We start from the raw sequence: 23,254 nt of genomic DNA, 5'->3' as shown, positions 1-23,254 counted from the left end.
GACAGATCAAGCAGTTACACTACAGAGGTTAGCCCAGGACTCTGAACTCCACAACCTTCTTTCTCTGAAGCCATGGAAAATTCAGCGTCTCTGTTTCCTCATCTGTAAGCATTTGTTATCTAAGCTGCTTGTAGAGACACAGTAGATGATGAAGCCTCTATCAGGACACTGGCTGTGGGGTCACTCTGAGAGTATCAGCATTATTAGGAAGGCCATGCTTTTTCCAAGAATGCTAAATGTATGCAAACTTTCTCACGTTAATACCACAGGGCCTTGAAGAAGTTTATAGAGACTCATCAAATAAAAAAACCTCCTCTGTGTTCACAATGGATAATAATGCCAAGTGAATCCTATCTAAAGAGGTGAAGGGTCTCTTTCTGATACCCCTTTACCCTTCTTACAATGCTTGGGGGCTGTGACTTTTTTTTTAAATTAATTTTTATTGGAGTATGGTTGCTTTACAATGTTATGTTAGTTTTTACTGTACAGCAAAAGTGAATCAGCAATATGTATACATACATCCCCTCTTTTTTGGATTTCCTTCCCATTTAGGTCACCACAGAGCACTGAGTAGGGTTTCCTGAGTTAGGTCTCATTAGTTATCTATTTTATACACAGGATCAATAGGGGATGGGACTCCTGTTTCTTATGAAAAATTTCACACTGAGAAGAACAGCCAGGCTTTTGTCCTGGGCAAGAGCCTCTCCCATGAGGCCCAACCAGAGGACCACGCCATCTTAGAAATCAGGGGTTGAGTCTGAGAGGCAGCAGATAGAGAAGCAGATAGCAAATACATCTGTTTTTACAAGAGCCTGTTGTTCTCTGTACTAACTGCTATAAAAACGACTTGAAACTAGCCACATATTAGTTTTGGTTCTCGTGACTAAATCAAGGAATGGCACGATGGTGCTGTGTCATTAGAAATGAAACCAGTTCTTAAACAAGAGAACAGGGCCGACATTTTAATAACCTGAACGATTTCATAGAAAAATCAAAGCTGAAACTTCTGCACCCCAGCTCTGAACACCTGCTGCTTAAGTTTGGTTCTGAACCAGTGAAACTTCTTTCTTGCGATGAAGACACGAGATGGGCCCTGACTTGCCCAACACTTGACGGCCAGGGAAGCCTTCCTTCAACCTGCTATTCTGCTAGGCTCAAACGTGGGCTCGATCTTGGCTTCTCCAGGAAGGACTGTATTTGGCACTGCGGGAAAATACAAAAAGTACCTCATAGTTTATTTTTTCAAATATGTGACCTTATATATTTTGATATATATATGTGTGTGTGTGTGTGTGTGTGTGTGTGTGTATATATATATATATATATATATATATATATTTAGATATCTGAGGTATTGTCATCCACATCTTCTCAGATAAAAAACTGAGACTTGAAGAAGTCAAGTCACTCACCAAGAAGCAGGCAGGACTGGGGTTCTGAACTAAAGTTTTCTTGTCTATATCTGTATCACCTCCAATTGGGCCTTTATCACAATAATGATGCTGATGTAGTAACCATATGTAGGTTGCCTCTCTAGTGTCCTTTCCCCACTTTTCCTGCCACAGTACCCACATTGTGCCTCGAGGGAACCACTCTCCTCTCTGTCTCTCCATCTGTAACAGCTGGATTGATCCAGCTCCCAGGGGAAGCCAGAGTACCCATCACCTGGCCATGGTGACTGGCTCAGAGGTGGGCATACAGCCTGATTCAGGCCAGTGGAACCTGAGGAAATGTTTCCTAGGGCTTCTGGGAACAAGCTTCCTCAGCCCTCTGTGGGTTTACCAGAGGGGGCAATCCCCCTTCTCCTGGACAGTATGTTAGCAAATACAAAGTTCAGAACTCCCTCGGCCATTCGTGTCACCAAGAGGAGGGCCAGCCTAAGGATGACGCCAACACACAGAAGAAGCAGGGCTATACACAAGACTGGCATGGGGCTGATATGGTGAGCAGGATGCAAATTCTGGACGGCATGCTCGAGTTTTTAGGCTATAGGCTAACGCAATCCCTGTTTGCTTAAGCCAGTTTGAGTTTGTTATTCTGTCATATGAAAATTCTTAACACCACTGGCATCACTCCCAGTAACATTTGATGGTTGCTTTGGTTTCTCAGTCAAGAGCATGAAACCCGTTTGACCAAAAGGACCAATCCTTCAAAATTCATCAGCATCTCCGGAGCACGCCCATCTCTGGTGCCCGACTTGCCAGAGAGGACTCATGTGTTTCTGTTCCTGGGGACTGGTTCCTTCTGTTTTCTGCCCCCTGTTGGCTCAGTCTAGGCCCGTCCTCTTCCCAGTCCCTCCACAGTGATGGGAGGTGGCTGCCCTCTGCTGAGGATGCCAGCAGCCAAGTGGGCAGCCAGCTGCAGACCTCAGGCACTGGCACTGCCAAGAAAAGGAGTGTCAAGAAAGGGCTCTGCCACAGCGCACTTTTAATATAACAGAAAATCAGGTGGGAGAAGGGTCTTTGGCACATAGCTAAATACACAATTACCACCCTCTCCCCCCAGCCCCAGTTCCCTGTCAGAATGTTAAAACCCAAGCAATTCTGGCACCCCTCTGAGGATCTTTATTTGTTAGTGATTGATGTTCACAGAGCTTCAGAGCATCCAAGATTATAAAGTCTCGTGGGACTGACAATCTGCGATAAGAACTGGTTTTTGTGATTCTGCAACAATCTGTTTCTCTTGAAAAATTCTGTTATTTCCACTTCTGGCCACTATGACTAAGCACAGGGGTAGAAACACAGTCTAAACAGTTAAAGAACCTTGTAACTGCCCAACGCAGGCCGACAGCAGAGGAAGTAAGCATGCGTGCGCGCTGGCAGGTGCAGTGTGGGAGGGAGGGCACTTACTCCCCCCAGTCCATGTCCCCCAGACCCAATCTGTCAGCAGAACCTCCCATTTCCCAAACGGGTCTCGACTCAACCATTTCTCTCCATCTTTAACTACAATCTTGTAATTTACCCAGTCAACACATATACACCCAAGGGCTACTGTGTTCCAGGCATTGTTCTAGTGGCTGGGAGGGCAAGACTGCCTCTTCTTGCTCTGTCTTCTCTCTGGACGACCCTTCTCACTGACTGGCCCCGCTTTCCTCATTTGCTCTTTCCTACCCTCCACACAGGAGCCTAGAAGTTTTTCTTAAATATCAACACTTCCCTGTTTGAAACCCTCCAATGACCTCCCACTGCTTCCTCATTAAAATACTAAGGCCTCCTCAGCCCTGCTGGTGGGCTGCGTGCCTCCCTATGCTGCGCCTCTTCTCACATGCTAGATTCATTCCCTACAGGCACACCTACCCCGGTTCAGATCCTCAAGTGTGTTATGGCTTTTTCTCTTTTCAGAGCTTTCATCTGCCTTTATTTCCTCCTACAACAGTGGCTTCCAAACTTTCTTCTGACAATCATCCCCAGTAAGAAATATTTTACTTCATTAACTAGTAAACACATCAACCTACACATAAAGGGAACATGAGTTCCACATGATAATACCTCTAGTATGTTCTGTTCCTTTTTAAAAAATCTAGCCGTGCCCCACTAACCTGCAGTCTGAAAAGACTCCTCCCTCTGCTCTTTGAATGGCTGAATAGTTCTTATCCTTCAACTTTCCACCTGGATGTTAGCTGCTCACGGGGGCCTTCTCCAGCCATCTGATGTAACCCAGGCCCCTGACATAGATTATTTTTCATCTCAGTCCCCTGCCCCTTCCCTTTACAGCATGTATCAAAGTTATGTATTTCTCAGCTGACATTTGCTCATTGTCTGTCTTGCAGGCCACATCACTAGCAGTTGAAGCTGTGGACCTGTCTGCACTGTTCCCCACTGTGTATTCCACATCTGTGTCAATCATCAGCACAACAGAATATACATCCATATTCCTTGAATGGCTGGCTGAGTGGGTGGGTAAGTGATGCTGAGGTCTGGATTGAAAAACAGGCCTCCCCAGTGGAAGGAACCAGGGCTCCTTGGAGAAATGATGGATTCTAGGGCTGGGGCAGGAAATCCACAGGAGTGCCAGAAAGTAAAGAAACACTCAAAAAACAAAAAGACGAGGTATGTTGAAGGGATATAGGAGTCAACCTAAAAAGAACACCCAACGGCCAAAATTGAAACAATCTGAGCCTGGTTATCAGATGATAACCCAAACCTTTAAATAAATATACACGAGAGTCCATACCGGTATAAGAGGTTGCCTAAATAAGTTTTCTTACAGAAGAACTTAAATGATTAATATAAATACTACCCTCCAGGAGGTGGAGTCGAATTCTCCCCACTCCCTTCCTCCTTGAGGGCTGGGGGTACTGCACTCAGTGACTTGCTTCCAAACAACAGAGGAGGCAAAAGGAGAACAGGGTCACTTTCAGTGCGGAAACCTGGCAAACAGTACTTTGGCCAGGTGTTCAAGACTGATTTCACTGTCCTGTCACGTGGGTGGCACATACCCCCTGATACAACGTGAGGAGGGCACTTCTGCTCTGCTGGCTTCCTCCAATAGCCCACAACCCTGGTGTAACTGTGAAAGATGCATCAGACAAACCCAGTTAGCGGGGCATTCTACACAGTACCTAACTGAAACACTTCAGACCTGTCAAAACTTCACGAAAGACGCGACAAGAGACCATCAGACCCGAGGAGTTAGGGAGACATGACAACCACGTGTGGTGTGGCGTCCTAGGTGAGACCCTGCAGCAGAAAAAGGAAGTCAGGGCAAAAGCTAAGGAGATCTGGATATGGACTTCAGTTAATGATGAGGTATCAACACTGGTTCCTTAACTGTGACAAATATACCACTGTAATGTCAGATGCTGACAACAGGAGGAGCAGGCTGACGGCTATGTGGGATCTCTGTACACCATCTTCACCACTTCTCTGTGAATAAAAAACTGCTCTAGAATTAAAAAGCTTAATTTTTAAAAAAGTCAGCCTTAATGCCAAGAGCCAGGCCTTCATTCAGTTGATTTTATGGAGTGCCCACAAAGTACTCCTGACCGTGCCAGGCACAAAGACGACATGTAGATGTATGGGAGATGAAGAGGTGCAGATGCATGAGGCAAGGCGTCCAGGGCGACAAAACCACAAGCAGAGCATGCAGTTTTGCAGGCTGACTAGAGAGGGGAGGCATGCGCGTGGCAGGGGGCGGGGCAGGCGGAGTAGGGCTGGTCATGAAAGCGATGATGAGAATGAGGAAGGAAGACAAGGACCGGCTGGCTTTGGTGAGGTGAACTTGGCTCTTCCCCACTGGAACGTCAGCTCCTTGAAGGCAAGAACCTTGTCTGTCTACCCATCACTATACTCCTATGGCCAGAACTGTGCCTAGAACACAGTAAATGCTCAAAAATGTGTATTGAGTAGATGAGAGACTGGACAAACAGATGAAGTCCTACTGAAACTTTACTTGAACTCCAGAACCACTATTGTCATGGGAGGTCTGCCAGGTGCCCACTGGATGTGCTTTTTTGTACATGGTGATGATTGTCTTTGCATCCTCAGAGGTCTTCCATGAAGCATGCAGATGTTAGCACTGGTTTGGAATGGCTCTAATGTTCACTCACAGGCATGGAAGTGCCTTGGAACATTCTTGATGGTATTAATAGATAGGTCTGCTGATACCCAATGCTTCCCAAGTGGCTCAGTGATAATAGAATCCGCCTGTCAAATAGGAGACATGGGTTGGGAAGATCCCTTGGAGAAGGAAATGTCAACCAATTCCAGTACCCTTGCCTGGAAAATCCCATGGACAGAGGAGCCTGGTGGGCTTCAGTCCATGGGGCTGAAAAAGAGTTGGACATGATTGAACAACAGCTGCTGACCCCAAGGAGTGAATGGCATATCCTCTTTGCTCTAGCATCTTGTTAAACCTAGCAGGGGCTCTTAGCATTGTAAGAATGGAGAGAGTTAGCGAGGGCTTCAAACTTCGATACAGTCTCTACAAATATAAGGAAACAGTTTAGAGGGATGTTGAATTTCCTTGTAGGCATCTATTGACATTCCTCCTTAAAGGTCCCAAATACTCAATGAATTATATTCACTTGTATATAACATTTTTTTATGAAGAAAAATTTAAATTGTGGGAAAATGATGGAAAAGTCATACCCAACTATGAAACTATTAAGAATAGGGCAGACTATATGTATTAATATGAAATAGTCTCCAAAACACACAAAGTAAAGCCGCTCTCTGAAACAGACATAAGACCTCAATTAACAGAGGGGAGTTCTGGGAAGACAGCACGGGAGGGATAAGAGAGACTTTCACTGAGGGTATACTCTTGGAACATTCTGAATTTTGCAAATGTACATAGTATCATGAACGAAAAAAACTTTAAAAAGTGATCCCAGAGGAAGAAACTTTTGAATTTTGTCTGCAGATTATAATAATCTCCTTTTTTTGATAAAAAAAAAAACACCTCCTTTTTTGTTCTATCCTGATTATCTTGGAACCTCTGCTTTCTAGAGGATCTGACCCATGCCAGGCGGTAGTCCTGGCTTCTGACATCGTCGCAAATAAGCTTTTACATGAAGTGACAAAGGTACATGAAAGAGGAAGGCACCCATCATTGTTTACACATTCAAAATTAGGAATTAATTTAAAAACTAAGTTCTATAGTTGTTTTGTAAACAGCATATTGAAAACTATAAGTAGTCTGGGCTTTTGGCTCTGTGAGCAGCACCATGGTGATCAGCAAAAATGAGCAACTTACAAAAATGGCCGAAAGGGAGCCAAGAAGAAAGTGTTTGACTCACTTTCTAAGAAAGACTTGTATGCTGTGAAAGCACTGGCTATACGTCAATGTAAGAAATACTGGGAAAACACTAGTCACAAGAACTCAAGGAACCAAAATCACATCTGATGACTCTACAGATTATGTTTTTGAAGTGAGCCTTGCTGATCTGCAGAGTGATGAAACTGAATTTAGAAAATTCAAGCTGATTACTGAAGATGTTGAGGGCAAAAACTGCCTGACTAATTTCCGTGGCATGGGTCTCACCCATGACCAGACATACTTCATTGTAAAAAAATAGCAGATCATGGCTGATGGTCATGTGGGCGTCAAGACTACCAATGGTTATTTCCTTCATCTATTCTGCATGGGTTTTACTACAAAATGTAACAGTCAGATTCAGAAGACCTCTATGCACGGCATCAACAAGTCTGCCAAATCTGGAAGAAGAAAATGGAAACCATGACCCAAGAGGTGAAGACAAATGACTTGAAACAAGTGGTCAATAAATTGATTCCAGAAAGTATTGGAAAAGACATATAAAAGGCTCTCTAATCTACCTATCTGCTCTATGATGACTTTGTTAGAAAAGTAAATATACTGAAGAAGCCCAAGCTTGAACTGAGAAACCTCATGGAGCATCGCGGTGAAGGTAGTAGTTTCGGAACCTGCTGGGGATGAGACAAGTTGTAAAGCTGAATGAGCGATGGGTATGAGCCAGCAGTCCAAGAACCTATTTACAATTCAGACTTTGAATGAAGACAAATAACAGATCTTATTTGTGGGGAAAAAAAGCACATTACTTTGTTAAATGTTAACATTTAAAAAGTAACTCTAGACCACTAATAATGAATCACACTAATACCCTAAAAACATTTGAAGAAAAGACTTGAGAAGTCCCTTTGAATCAATAAACAATAGATCCCTCAAAAATAACTGATCAATAATTCACCTCAGATAAGTATTTCATCAAGATCACATTCTGCTTTTAAGCAATTTTCTGTTTTCTCACATTCCAAAACAATACAGTTTCAAATTCTGAAGTCAACTCGTTTCTGAGTACTGAGGACACTGATGTTTGAGATACACAGAAGCATTCAGAGTTCTTCAGAACACATTTGTGAGAAGATGTATTTAAATCTTATTTCAGCTAATTTCAGAAGAGAGTTCAGTATTTCTCAAACATAAATCTCACTACCAAGGTTAAGCCAATGTAAACTATTTACATTCAGCTGCCATTACAAGAAGAGCTTCCCTGGTGGCTCAGATGGTAAAGAATCCACCTGCAATGTGGGAGACCTGGGTTCAATTCCTGGGTTGGGAAGATCCCCTGGAGGAGGGCATGGCAACCTACCCCAGTACTCTTGCCTAGAGGATTCTATGGGCAGAGAAGCCTGGCAGGCTACAGTCCTTGGGGTCACAAAGAGTAGGACACCACTGAGTGACTAAGCACAGCACACAGCACAGCCATTACATTAAAAAAAAAAAAAAAAAGCCTCCTGGAAGCAAGGATGGAAGGTCTCAATTCAGTGCAGTTCAGTCGCTCAGTCATGTCTGACTCTTTGCGACCCCATGAATCGCAGCACGCCAGGCCTCCCTGTCCATCACCAACTCCCGGAGTCCACTCACACTCACGTCCATGGAAAGTCTAAGACGGCAACAAGCACATCTCCAGTGTGTTTGTTGGAAATGCAGACTCTCAGGCTCTGTCCCATCTCCTCTTCACAAGACACATTTAAATAGGCAGTGATTCCCATACTTCTTACACTCTGACAAGCTGCCAGGCTAAGAAACCTTAATTATGTTCAATTCTTTAATGAATACTAGATATAATCCTTAGTAATAAGGACAATGTGACTATTTTTTTGAGACCAGAGAGTAACACTTATCAGAAATTACTGTAATAATCACTATTCCTACCCTCCTCCTTCTACCTGTGAAACATTCTTTCTCTTTTCTGAGTCCATCCCCTCCACTTGCTCTAAGACCATCTACCACTCCTTCCCCAAGATGACCACACTTTCTCTGCTGATTTCTCCCCTTTCACCAATGAACACACTGACGTCTCCCTTAGACATAACACACACACACATTTTCTTCCCACCATGCTAACAGCTCAGCTACAATCTACTTTTTTCTTCCCATCACTGAGGTTCTCAAGAGTAGTCTGCAAGCAACCTGACAGCGATCAGACCCAAATTAGCTCTCTTGGAGGTGTCAAGTATTTAACTGCCAAATCGGAAGGCCTGGTCCCTGTTACTCCTCTAGATCTGTCTGCAATTTATGAATTCTTTCTCCAGCACTGCCACCTCTGGCACCTGCCCTTCTTCTTTTTGTCGCCCATGCCCCTGAGGCATTCCCCTCAGCTCAGCCCAGGGGCTTCTCTCTCCTTCCACTCTAGATACCTTTGTTGTGTTCTTCCTTCCCTCTACCCGCTCCTGCCTCAGAGGTCACCTCCATGCAGAAAACTTCCCAGACACTATCCTCAGCTCTGGTCTCTCCTCAGAACTCCAACAGCCTCGTATGGTTTTCATTTAACATTTATGTATTTGTACATAGCCTCTGATATGCTGCACTCTGCTAGGCATCAGTGAACCAAGACCCATCCCTACCCTCATGGCGCTTATGGCCTGTCAGGTAACACAGATGTGGAGCCATGAATGCAAGCACGATAAACACTGAGGAAATGTGAAGAGTGATTATTCAGGGGCAGGAATAACGAGATCTAGCTGGGAAGTAGAATTTCCATTTAAAATGTAAGATGTCCAGTTAGAGTTGAATTTCAGTGAAACAAATAAAACTTTTTAGTATAAGCATGCCCCATAAATAACATGGGATATAGTTATACTAAATACTAATATTTATATGGGATTTACCTGATATTCAGCTCTAACTGGACATCTTATATTTATCTACCACATCTAGCAACCCTACCAGGAAGGGACTGGACAGTTGGGAGAGGAGTCCTGAGGAACCGAGAGAAAGGATGAGTCGGAATTAGCAAAGAGGGTGGTGGGAGAGGACGTCCCAGGGAGAAGGGATAGTTGCACTGTTTATGGTGACAGAGAGCTTCATGCTTTTGAGAGCCTGAAAGAGGTGCAGCACAGTTGGATCATGAAGAAAAGGAAGAGCATCAGGGAAAAAATCTTGAAAAGCCTGTATATGGTTAGGATTTTGAAGTCCCCTAAAGATAACAGGAAGTCATTTCAAGATCTCAAGCAGAGGAGAAAATGGACCTAAAATGCTTCTGTACCAATGCCAATGTCAGGGGAAGGGGGTGTCCCCGCAACACCAATAAGCACTTTTCTGGATACCAGCACAGTGTCCTACAATTCAACTCAATTCTGACAGCATCTGCCCAGACGCGGCATCATCGTCCACAGCTTCAGGGGTTAGTTCCACAAGACTGCTTCCCTCCCCGCTGCCACACTTCAGACACCAACTCCAAGCCCAGGTTGCTGCCTGGTTTCTGGCCAACCAGCAGTACATCAGGGGGTCTCATGACTCCCTCTTCTTTTAATTCACTGCAACAGCTCACAAAATTCAAAAGAGTAATATTTTGTTTTCTACATTACCAGTTTATTATAAAATGATATAACTAAGGAACAGTCAAATAAAAATACACAGGGCAAGGTATGTGGGAAGGGGTGCCATTCTCCCCAAATGTCCATGAATTCACCCACCAGGAAGCTCTCAGAAGCTTTTGGTTTTTTACGAAGCCTTCATTAACTACACATAATTGATTAAGGCACTAACCAATGGTGACTGATTCAATCTCCAGCCTCTCTTCCCCTCCCTGGAGGTCAAGGCCAGGTAACATTGAGAATTTCAAACCTCTAATCACATGACTGGTTCTCCTGGCAACCAACCCCCATCCTTGGATGTGGTTCAAACGTCAACTATAACGTGAGGAAAGACATCTTGATTGGGCTCATCACTAGGAAATTCTCCGTTTTAGGAGCTCTGGGCTGGAAAGGGGACAAAGACCAAGCATATAGTTCTTATTATAAACCACAGTATCACAGGACCTGAGCTGAAGCTTTAAGTGATCTTTCTGGCTGCAAGATGGAGAAAGGAATCGCAGAGGCTGCAGTGGATGCGGGAACTTTATTCCTGAGGTTACTGTGATAGTCAAAGAGCTGTTAGTAACTCAGTCATTGGTCTTTCTCCACTGGTCTCCTAGACTAAGACTGTACTAAACGTCTACAAGATGGCTGACCTGAGTCATCACCTCACAAGGCTGCTTTATACATATGATCTAACTGCTAAGGACATTTAGTGGTTCTTAGTGCACACCAAACAGAATCTCATCTCCTCAGCCAGGTGCTCGGGGCTCTCTATCATCTTGCCAGAATAGACCTTTTCTGTTTTATCTTTCCTTCTCCCCTGCAAGTGACTAAGCCCTGGGCTTTTATCCATATGGCTCTATCTGGCTGTGACTCACTCTCTTCCCTTCCTTCACTCCCCAATTGCTTGAAGACAGAATTTCCCTTTCTTCAAGCTCCAGCTCAAAAGCCTTCTTCAGTGAGGCTTTTCCTAACTTACTCAGAAGCTGTAGAAATTTATACATTCAATACATATTTAATAAGGCCCTGCCGTGTGTCAAAGGTATGACTCTGACATAAAGCTGGTTCCAGTTGATACTTTCACATTATCAGTATCACTGGTAACTTTCTCTGTTACACTCAAATGTCAGTATCATTATGGTACATCAGAGACACCAGGAGAAGCGAACATTTCGTATTACATGATACTTAATTTTAAAACCATGACCAAAGGAGCTATAGAAATATGAGCACTAAGAAGACCAAACTCTTAAGGGAGGCCTGGTTGAGACAGCCTAGCCAGAGAAAGGCCGTAGTCAGGGCATGGAATTTTTCCCTAGGCCTGCATGCAACAGATCAAATACAGGTTATAGAGGTATGACCTGTTAGAGGAATGAGGATGAACAGAAGAATGTCCCTGCCCTCACGGAACTTACATTCTGCTCTGCAACCAAAAGTAAGCCAAGGCACCTGCAGTAAGTGGGTGAGAGTGTGGACTAGGCCCATTCTGCCTGGGTTTAAATCCTGGCTTGACCACCCACCTCACGATGCTAGTAGAGAAACTTAATTGTCCTGTGCCTCAGTTTCCCTATGGGGATAGTATCAGTAACTATCTCATATAGCTCTAAAATGAAATGAGTTAACGCTTGAAAAGCACTTAGAATAGGGCCTGGGACACTGTAATAAATACTCAAAAACTGTTAGCTACATAGCCATGTACAACAGGGAGTCCCCAGAGGGAGAATTATCTTGGTGTATTTAAAGGAAATGGTGGGGAAGAAGATCAGTGCAGAAATAGTAAAGTAGTGGGGGCAGAGAGTGATGAGGCCAGAAGCAGGGACCAGATTAAGCAGAACCTCATAAATTCAGACCTATTTTGATGGGCTAGAAAGACAGTGGAATGTTTTGATCAAAGGACTGCCATGATGTCACATGCTTTAAGGAGAGACCAGAGGAGAGGCTACAGTTAAGTAGTCCAGTGAGACAATGGTTGCTTAGACCTAGGTAGAAACAGTGGAAGTGGTAAAATATACATATATATATTCTGGGCATATTTTAAGGTAGAATCATTATGACTTGTTGATAGACTTAGGGATGTGAAGAAAGGAATTAAAGATTACTAGGTTAGGAATAAAAGATACTAGGCTTTGGGGCTGGGTAGCATTTACTAAGATGGGAAAGAGTGAGAGAGGTACTAGTATGAACAGAAAATCAAGAGTTCTACTTTGAATAAACTTTGAACTATTAGACATCGAAGAAAGATGACAAGTAGGCGGCTGGGTGTAAGTCTGGTACTCAGGAAAAGTTAAGACTGGAGAAAAACACACAATGTTAAAACCCATAAGATGAGCTCACACACTGAGTGTAGCTAGAGGAGAGGACATCAAAGCCTGAGCCCTGGAGCAATTGCAACATTTCGGAGGGAAGAAAAGAATCAAGAGAGAAAACCAAGAAAGGGGCTGAGGGAGAAGGGAAACCAGGAGGGTGTGGTGTCCAGTGAAGAAAGTGTTTCAAGAATGAAGGTGTGATCAACTGTCAAATGCTTCTGAGAGGTCAAGCAAGATACCATCTAGTTCACTCAAAGTAAATCATTTTCTCAGCTCCATTTCCCCATAGTGGTTTGTTTGTACTTTTCTCACTGCAATATCCAACTGTCATGTTACAGTTACTCTTGTCTTCTCTCCTCTTACAGAGCTTAAGGTCAGAGACCACGCCTTCTTCCCCTCAAAACACCCACCATCCTACTCAACAAATTTTTGAATAAATGAATCATGTAGGATTCTATATAATCTGGGAGAACATGCCTAGCACACAGTTAGCAATCAGAGTTGGCTTTACTAAGATATCCTAAGTGCTCTAAGACTAACGTATGGGCTTTGTTCTGCCTAGAAAATGAAGAGGTCTGCAATGCATCTGAGGTGATCTATGGCCAACTATAGAAGGAAAAGAGGGTATCAGAGGATGAGATGGCTGGATGGCATCACCGATGCAATGGACATGAACGTGGGTGAACTTCAGGAAATGGTGAGGGACAGAGAGCCCTGGCGTGCTGCAGTCCATGGGGTCATAAAGAGTTGGACACGACTGGGCGACTGAAAACACAAAAGACCACAACCTATCTGGCATTTCTACTTTTTTACTTGAATGTTTAATGCATGGTACTATCCAAAAGGGACATAAGGTTTACCTGATTTGCTTAAATATATTCCTCCCCAACCCCTGCCCCAACCTGGCTAGACCTCATCTAAAGTTGGCTCCAGTTGATACCGTCACAGTATCAGCATCATCAGTAACTTTTTCTGTCACACTTGAATGTCCGCATCACTATGGTACATCAGAATCATCAGGATACGCTGACACTTTGTGTGTGTGCTTAGTTGCTCAGTCATATCCAACTCTTTGCGACCCCATGAACTTTAGCCTGCCAGGCTCCTCTCTCTGTCCATGGGCATTCTCCAGGCAAGAACACTAGAGAGGGCTGCCATGCCCTCTTCTAGGGGATATTCCCAACCCAGGGATCGAAACCAGGTTTCCTGCACTGCAGGCAGATTCTTTACTATCTGAGCCACCAGGGATTACATGATAATTAACTTCAAAACCATGACAGAAGGAGCTAGGAATGAATGAATTTTTAAGGAAGGCATGGTTGAGATGGTCTACCCAGAAAAAGGCCAGTAGTCAGGGCATGATATTTTCCTTTAGGCCTGCACACAACAGATCGGATACAAGTCACGTGTCTCTGTAAAAGAAAGCTAAAATCCAACAGTTGTGAGTAACAAGAATATCAATACACAAATTATGGATTTAAGCTTTCAGCAATGTAACTTCCTTGGAAAATGTGCACTAGACAACACACAAAACCACTCACCACATCCCAAACAGAAATGAGAAATGCTTGCCACGGGTGCCAGCGCCACAGAGAACCACCCACCTACGAAGCTGGCCTCTCCACTTCTAGCTCTAGTGATTATCTTCCTAGAATGCCACGTTTCGGCTCCGTGGCTCTTCTGGCTACCTTCATGGGGGCTCCCAGAGAGCAATTCTTCACCCCTGACTCCTGCTTACTCTCATACCTAAACATTTACCACTTGCCTGGTTTTTATGTTTGGATGGAAATCTTGTAAAGAGAGCTTCTGGTTCCCAGCCCTTTCACTAAATCTTACTCTGAATGTGCTGTCAAATTATGGCACTGCTGAGCACCCAGACTGTCCGCCCGGTATTACCATGACAAATTCTAACCTACTGCATTTCTTGCACATAGCCTGGCATATATTACTCATTACACACTCGGTGAATAAATTTCAAGGAGGAACACAGCTAGAGGATGGAATGAACAGGCTCAAGATATTTTGTTTGGAATCAAAAGCTAAGAGCTACTTTCAAACAGAGTGTCAGAAGAGCAGGGATAAGCCTTATGCTCTAAACTCCAGGTTATTAGTATCTAACAATTTAATGTAGCATTTCCCAAACTAGAGTTCAATGTAATGTGGTACTAGTGGGTAGGGCTTCCCTGGTGGCTCAGCAGCAAAGAATCTACTTGCTAATGCAGGAGATGTGGGTTCCATCCCTGGATTGGGAGCATTCTCTGGAGTAGGAAATGACAACCCACTCCACTCTTCTGGCCTGGGAAATCCCAAGGACAGAGAAGCCTGGCGTCCATGGGGTTGCAAAGAGTCGAACATGACTTAGCTACTAAGCAACAACAAAACTAGGGGAAAAATCCCTATAATTAAGAAAATTTCAGAAATGCGCGATCAAATAGGTCTCTTAACTTTAGAACTTCTTAAAGCTTAATGTATCAATATGCTTTGGGATCTAAAGGGGAGGTATACTGCACAGCCTTTTCCAAACTTTTATTCAACAGGTATGTAGTACAGTCCACCAAGTTTCAGGCACAGTAGTAGGTCCTCGAATACACTCCTGAGCCAAACAGACCCACTCTCTGCTCTTATGGAGTCTGCTCAGTGTGAGAAACAAACTATGCAAATACTGGCCGTACACCACAGTAAACGTTACGAAGTATTCGTCAGTATTTTCTAACACAGGAAGAAGACACCTCTTCTACTTGAACACCAGATATTTCTCTTAAAGCTTTTCCATGAACACGGTTCTAAGAGTCTAGCTCAGCGTGAACAACCCTGCTCACAGATCTAACACATTTCCCTTGCTAAAAATGTTTTACATTTTCAGAAGTAAGGTCAACAGGCAAAAGCAAGACACAAACCACTCATTTATGAAAAGGCCAGAATTAATAAATACCTCCAGATGCTGGATGAGAATAGCTCCAGCTTTAGGGGCTGCTTAAATTAGAGTGATGTTGAAACAGAAGATCTGTGCTGTGGTCTACACTACGACTAGAATGAATGTGGACTGACGCAAGGATCCGATCCACGGCGGTTCCTACTGAAAGTGGCCAATTTGAGTAAGCAACTCTTCACCAGTGCTGCAAACCTGCACCCACTGCACTCTGTATACTGATTTCTGAACAACAAGGTCCTTTCTATTTTTACAGCCGGTATTTTTAACAGGAAAATATAACACCAATTTTAAAGTATCATTAAATAATCCTGTTGTTTTTCTTTTTTATACATAGCTGCAAAGCACTAAGTATGTGCAAGACACTCCACTAACAATCATGGAAGACAAAGAGGAAAAAGCCTGGTTGTGGTTTATTCACCCTCCTGATGGGGGTGGAGAAGCTACAGAGGGAAAGCCAAATTCATCACTTTTAGAACAATCAACTGGTATGTCCAAATCATGCTGACATTTTAAAATCTTCAAATTTATCTCATTGGTGATCATTCCAACATTCTGTCAATAAACAAGAATAGTTAAGTATTTAAAATGTTTAATACTTAATGAAACACCTCAAGGATCTAAAAACAGAGTCCTTTTTCACTGTATGCTTCCTGTGTTGTGACTACCAGATTCCACAGTAGCATTACATTTGCCACAATGAGTGTGGAGAATTAAATCTGTAATTCACACAAGAGAATGTAAAGGATTCTTTCATCAAAGAAATCTGGTAAATGAATTTTTATTACAAAAGTATCATTTCATCCCAAATTACATGAAAAGAAGCATAACCCCCTTCTCTCCAACAGCCATGCAGGTAATTTTTAATACTTCCAGACCAAGAGACAATTATATTTAAAAAAATACTTAAGTGGATGACGGAACTCAAGAGATAGGTAAGTATTTTGACTGATTCCACTCCAGTGACTGACCATGCATTGAATGGACTATAAATGTTGTCATACTTGATTTTTTTCCTAACAAACCCCAAGGTGCTATACTTCTATTTCAACTGTGTTGGCACATCTAAAAGGAAAGTCAACTTACCTCAGATCTAAATATCAACAGTATGATAAGTAAAACATGAGAACATCACTCTTTGGCATGACCCATGTAAACCACATTTCTGAAAATTGAAAGAAAATAAAATGTTATACCTTATATAGCCTACAATATATAAAGATATCCTAGAAAGGTAATCATTAAAAGTTAACATCACTCAATATCAATTCTTGTATACTGTTTTCTTAGCAAACCATCAATTTCCACCTAGTTTCCAGTGAATGGGGAGATAAACATAACAGGAATAGTTCACTCCTGGGTTCACATCAGACTGACTGGAATTATGTTCTAAACATCACTATTCTATAAAGACTGGTAGGTCAGTTTTGACCATAAGCAGGCTATTTTGGGTCTCCAGATACATAATAGTCCTTATCAATCCACTCTATCCATGAACTTGGGTCATCCAAGTGAAAAGCAACATAACGAAGGATGAAATCATTTTTTTAGGCTGAATTTAGTCCTTCCTAGTTAAACAATGACAGTCACTTAAGAACATATTTTCCTTTTCTTAGGATGCTCGCTACCAAGGATGAGTTAAACACGTATATTTAGATTTGTGCCCCTCTCCAGTTTTCGATCATATGTTCTCCTTTATCCCTCCTATCTTTTCTTTAAGAAACTTTTATAACAGGAACAAGGAAAAGGAAACTTTAATGATTTCCTCAACAGGTAATTTGATTTATATAAATTCCATTTCCAACTTCCAGAAATAAAGACAGACACAAAATTAATTTAATTTTTTAATAAACCATAAAATTTAAATATTCAAATAAAAAGAAACAAAAATAGATATTTAAGCCCAGCACTAATTTCTGTTTTTATTCTTTCTCTGGGTATCATGGAGGCTTGACTTACCTGGGACTAGAGTAGAGTAATACAGTTATGATGCTGGTGTAGTATGAACAAGTAAGTAAAAAAATGAGAAAAGCCTTGGTAAAATTTACTTTCAGATCTGGAAGTAAAGGTTAGTAGCTCACTTGAATCCCCTGCAGAGACCTTCCATGGGTCTTGTCTGTGGAAAACTACTATGCTTACTGCTTGCTCTTACCACACTTATCTTCGTCACAGCTTAGCACTCCTGGCATTTTGATCCTTTTGCTCACTGAAGCCCACATCAGTCTGTCAAAACATCAAGGGGGAAAATCCCCAAACTGAATAGATGAATAAACACTTTTAATGTGAACAATCATATTCAGACCAACTTCTTTTGAAAAAAAAAAAAAATACAAGTCAGTGGGTTTTTTTTTAATCCTTAAGTAACTCAAATATTACTATTTTTTCTGCCTTACTAAAATGGCACTTTTCATTTTATTGACATTAGCCAATTATTTGCTACTCGCTTCTATTTTTCTCTGATCACAATGCTACCCTATGTTTTTCTTTTTGATTGAGACCTATACTTTCCATTCCAGAATATTTGATCTTTGACTAACTTTGTCTCATTCTGTGAATGTCTGCTACTGATTAGTGAAAAAATATCACAAAAGGGAAAAAGGAAGCAGTGAGCACTAGTAGGATCTCACTTCAGCATTTGTATAATTTTTTTTAATGAAAAAAATATTTATTTTTATTTTGGAATCTAAAACCATTATTGTATGATACTGTCTTTTAGAATATTTAGGTTGACATTCAATATGAACGGCAAGTTAGCTCACAAGAAACAAAGTGTAATGCACAAATTATGTTCAGCTGGTAGAAACCCAGCAGCACGGTAATAAAGTGCAGCAAAAATTTCCTTATTTGAATAACAACTCCAGCAACCTCTGAATATTTTTGGTAACATTAAGGAAAAGCTACTGCAATCTGGAGATTGGTAATCTTCATACTTCAAAGACAGGCTACCAGGGACCACAGTGAAATATTAGACCTGAGGTCAATGAAAAACACTAATTTGAAAAGGAATAGGTTTTCCCCCCAAAATGCAAAAGTATACAGATGCTTAAGATACTATGATTTGACAGATTTACAATGATAAAACAGCAATGATAAATGGTAACATTACTTCAGTACTTTTAGTGTAAAGAACACAGATTTTAAAAACCGGCAGCAAGAAATTCTGACAGCTCCTGAGACAAGTTATCCTATGCCCGACACCCATCTCATGCCAATGATGACCAGTCTGAAGGGTAACACACAGAATAAAAACAGGGATCTACTGTAGGTGAGTGAGAAAGTACTGGAAAAGTGACAAAATTGTATGTTATTAAATGACAAAACATATTTTGAGGCTTTATTTAAAAATCTCTCACTGTTCATTATCAAAGTTACAAGATTGCATACCGGAGGACAGACTGTAAACATAGGAAATTTTCATTAAGGAAAGATGGGTTTACTGTAATTTGATCTTTTACAAAAAATTACTGAAAGTTATTGATAACAGAATTTCTCTTTTACTTTCTTAAGTCTAATTCTCTTGAAAATTAAACCAATGTTTCCACTCCCTCGAGCTAAAGTTCAACCATGGTCACCTTAGGAAATACCCTTGTTTATTTGTTAATCAGAAATACAAATTGAGTGGCACATATTTCCATTTTCTTCTTAGGCCGAAGGTTTCGGCTTCATTATATTTTACAAGAAAACAGAAGACTTGCAGTGGTCCTGTAAAGTCTTTCATGTCGAAGCTGAGGTTTAATGACTGCAGTGGAGTAAAGCAGTGGTGATGCAAAGTAAGACCAGCCCTAGTGCCCTTATCTGACATGGAATCTTTTTCCTGTTTGGCTTGCAGCAGTGTTTCTGGTCAGGGTGCCTCCACCAAACCTGATTGAAGCAGAAGGGTGACATGCTCTGGTAAATCCTATTTCAGGGTGATTCCACTCAGGAAAATGGTTGATCCTTCAATCTGTTGGTTGCGGGATGATGCTAATATGAAGAAAATTATCCGGGTAGCTCAGATGTTCACTCAGCCACTGCAAAGGTGTTTCCAACATTGGTTCAATTCCATGAATCATTACTTGGTTCTTTTTTTCCCCATCTATTCCAAGAAAGAAATCCAACAATAATCGATGAGTCAAAACAGTTGAAGAAAAAATAATCTGCTGCCTTTGAAAATCCTCAGTGAACCAAATGGATTTTACTGCTTTAACAGGTAAAACCTGGTCTGTTTCCTGAGCAGGAAGTGTGGACATGGAGAAAGTTCAAATGTTACAATATGTATCACCCAAAACAGAAACCTGAGGGTTACAATGAATTCTGATAAAAATTCTGTTGCTATATGTGAAAGTATTCATTCTTTCTTAATTACTGTGCTTACCTAAGATTGACGTTAATGAAACCATAGTGGAGAAAACAGCCCATTGTACCCACTGATCAAAATTTATTTTAGTTATACATAAAAACTGTACTATTAAAAATGACAGGTGTATGAAGTAGGTCAACACATATTTAAAACATACAAAGCAGAAATGTGTCTAGAAGTCATCAAAAATAAGATCAGGTTTTTTTTAAGATCAGTGTTTAAGAAGATGTTTAATGAACAGTTGGGAGCTGTAAGTTAATTTTCAGTAAAGCTGTTCAAATATGCATGAGAAAATTTTAGACTATTAGGAGAGTTAAAATTTTAATGAGAAAGAACTAGGAGTCTGACTCAGGGATTTCTGTTTCGGAATCATGAAATCTGATTGATTTTTGTTGATGCCCATTCATTAATTAAAACATTGCTGCAATTCACACTTTTTTCCTAAGTTCAAATTTTGTTAAAAATTGAAGATTAGCTTTGTGTCTTTTATGATTTTGGTATAAATCATTGACAATCTTTAAAGAAAACGAAGCATGCTTGGTTGCTACAGAAAAACACAGAAAGTAAAAAACAAACAAACAAACTTTTTTTGGGGAAAAAAAAACAAAATAAAACAAAACACAGAACCTTCAAGAAACTGTATCACTCTGTTAGCACAATTCTTGGATTGTCTCTTTAAGTCTCTTCAACCTGCAACATCTAAATCTCTCAGCTTCCTGGACACAGAAGACAACAAGGAAAACAAGGAATTCATGGAACTGTATGAGAGGGAAATACCCCATTTTTCCCCCTTCTTCTCTGTTCAAAATGACTTTTGCATCCCTAGTGCTCTAATGTCTAAGCAAAATGGGCTGATGATGTATGGTGATAATGGTGTGGCTGGCACCTGAAACAAGAGACCCTTTTAAAGAAATATTTAAACTTCCTGCTAGAGGCAGCACAGTCCTGGGAGGTGACAGTCAACAGACTGACAAGGAGAAGACAAAAAACCACCAGAGAACTGCTAGAAGAATGCCAAAACTAAAGTTCCAACAAACATGCCATCAGCCCCAGAGATGACCGAATGAACGTCCCCAGAAAATGTCGTAGCTTAAACAATTCTGGAAAAGGCTTATAATACTACTAACCTAAAAAAAGTGCTTTCATTGTTTTGATTTGTCCACCGATCTCTGCTGCATCTATACATACTTACACAGTTGTGATCACAGTATTAATACAATGATTGGTTTTCATAATGATGTGAATCATTTATAACCAAACGATTAAGCTATATACAGAATACTAAAGAAAGCACGGTATTAGTACTTTGAGAAGATTTTAAAATGTTGATACTCAAATTGGATAAACCCTCAACTATCTGGAATGATTCATTCTTTGTAAGTTCTAGATTGCCAAGGTTTTACTGTATTAAATCTTTCTTAGAATATTTAAAAACATTTCCGGTGCAGTTCTCTTTATAGTCTTATTATATATTTCTTTGAAATATCTTAATATTCTCAGAATCTTCTTCCTACTTAGCACTGAGTCAAAAAAATGAAAGAGCAGTGGTGTAAAAGTTCTTTATCTATAAAGTTCTTCCTTAAGCAGTGTCATCTTTGGATAGTATGGAATAGAGCTGAATATCCAGAATACTGTGCCTATACCAGTACGTAAACGTGCGAGCAAATGCAATAAGACGCACAGCATGTCTGAAAGGGAAAAGACTCACACACGGAGTCACAGAAAAGGACACACGGAGTCTAAGAACGGTACAGCAGAGGCTGGAGAACATAAGCACAATTCACTCTGTAAAACAAACCCAACAAATCACATTATCAGAAACCTGAATAGGCAGCACTGATTCTCGGGTTTAAACTGAGACCACTTTTAATCTGGAACATGAAAGTATCACTGAACATGGACAACTAAGGAAGTGGTCCAGGACTGTCATATCCTTCAACACAACAGCTTAAGATTTTACATATGTAATTTGGACATGGCCTACATTTGTCCTACGACTTCACCTGTGTCCATTTATCTTTCTGGTTTTCTGACTTCCTCTGATAACATAACTGTCACCAGAAACACTGGAATGGGACAGTAGTGCGCTTGGAACTATGAAGCAAAGTTTCTCTCTTATGTATCACTGCAGGCTCGTGCCCAGCATGGTGCCTGACAATAAATGTCTTCAGGGCTTAGATCATTTTGCTGCTGGTTAAATTTGAAAATAGTGTCTAGTGGCTACCACTGCTATGGAGAATAAGAGCTTGACTGAAAGACTGCTTTGGTTATTAAAACAACAAAAAGTCAGAATGCTTCTGAATGAGCCAAGATGTATATATGCCATCACCAAAATTCATGTTACCATAAATAACAACAAGCACAACAGCATATTTTGGCAATATCAGAACTAGCAAAACGAAGCAGTGAAAAATTAGCAGATTCTTTTTCCCCTAACAGAAAGGAAACGCTTGATGATACTGCTACTAAAGTAAATCATGTTTTTGGTAAATATATCTTTGTGTTTCAAAATGGGAATCTAGAATTTAATACTTGGGAATAAAAAATATAGCACTACAAAGTAAATGACTCAGGAGAAAAATGTTACTCCACATCTCACCCACTCAGATTTCTAAAAACGTTAGTCTGATGCTTTAAAGTAGGCAAACGTTTGACACAGTAATCAAGTGAACTCGTTCTATGTGAAATCCTCTCATACAGGGCACTTTTGAGGGGTAACTTTGTATTTGGATATAATGTCAAACTTAGAGAAAAGTTGCAAGAACAGCACGAGGACTTTCTCTTCACCCAGAGTCATCAATTGTTTACATTTTGCCCCATTTGCTTTATCATTTTATGTATATATAATTAATTTCTGAATCATTTGAGAATAAATTAGAAACACTGAGTCCTTTACCTTTAATTATTTCAGTGTATACTTTATAATAAAAATATTCTTTTATATAATCATAGCACAGTTATCAAAATTAAAATATTAACACTGACACTATACTATTATGTAATCACTTCAGAAGTTATTAACTATCCTAATTATTTTTTCTCCAGTCTAGGATCCGGTACAGGAATCATACATTGCATTTAATTTTCAGGTCTCTATACTCTCCTTTAACTTGGACAGCTCTTGGCCTTTCTTTGCACTTCCTAACCTTGACAATTTTGAAGAATACATGTCGTTATTCTATAGAATCTCCACAGAGCAATTAAAAAAACTTTTAATACATGTTGTACATATAAGAACAGTCATTCATAAATACTTTGAGTTTGTGAATTAAGGAAAAGGACAAAAAAATGTCAGAGACAAGCATTTTCTTTGGAGAGAATAGTAATTAAATTCACGTTAAGAGTTAGATGTTAAATCTAAAGAGATCATATATCTATAAAGAGACTATCACAATAA

General features: G+C 40.8%; 1 protein-coding gene and 1 pseudogene across 3 annotated transcripts in view; one reads left to right on the top strand and one right to left on the bottom strand.

The window, feature by feature from the left end:
- Positions 1-939: 939 nt before the first annotated feature.
- Positions 940-23,254, bottom strand: part of ATG5 (autophagy related 5) — a 133,958-nt gene continuing 111,643 nt past the window's right edge. For 2 of the 3 annotated variants that reach the window (XM_069598248.1, XM_069598249.1), the window contains exon 8: positions 18,819-19,593. In XM_069598248.1, coding sequence (XP_069454349.1) covers positions 19,457-19,593 — 137 coding nt within the window. In that variant the 3' untranslated portion in view covers positions 18,819-19,456. Of the gene's footprint in view, positions 1,204-18,818; positions 19,594-23,254 lie in introns of those variants that run through there. The other variant, XM_069598250.1, reaches the window with a different exon arrangement.
- On the top strand, positions 6,668-7,476 carry LOC138445144 (small ribosomal subunit protein eS1-like; annotated as a pseudogene).

This window comes from Ovis canadensis, chromosome 8 (assembly GCF_042477335.2).
Source record: "Ovis canadensis isolate MfBH-ARS-UI-01 breed Bighorn chromosome 8, ARS-UI_OviCan_v2, whole genome shotgun sequence".
Lineage (NCBI taxonomy): Eukaryota > Metazoa > Chordata > Mammalia > Artiodactyla > Bovidae > Ovis > Ovis canadensis.
Note: the sequence above shows the minus strand (reverse complement) of the source record. Positions and strands in the feature narration are given on the sequence as shown.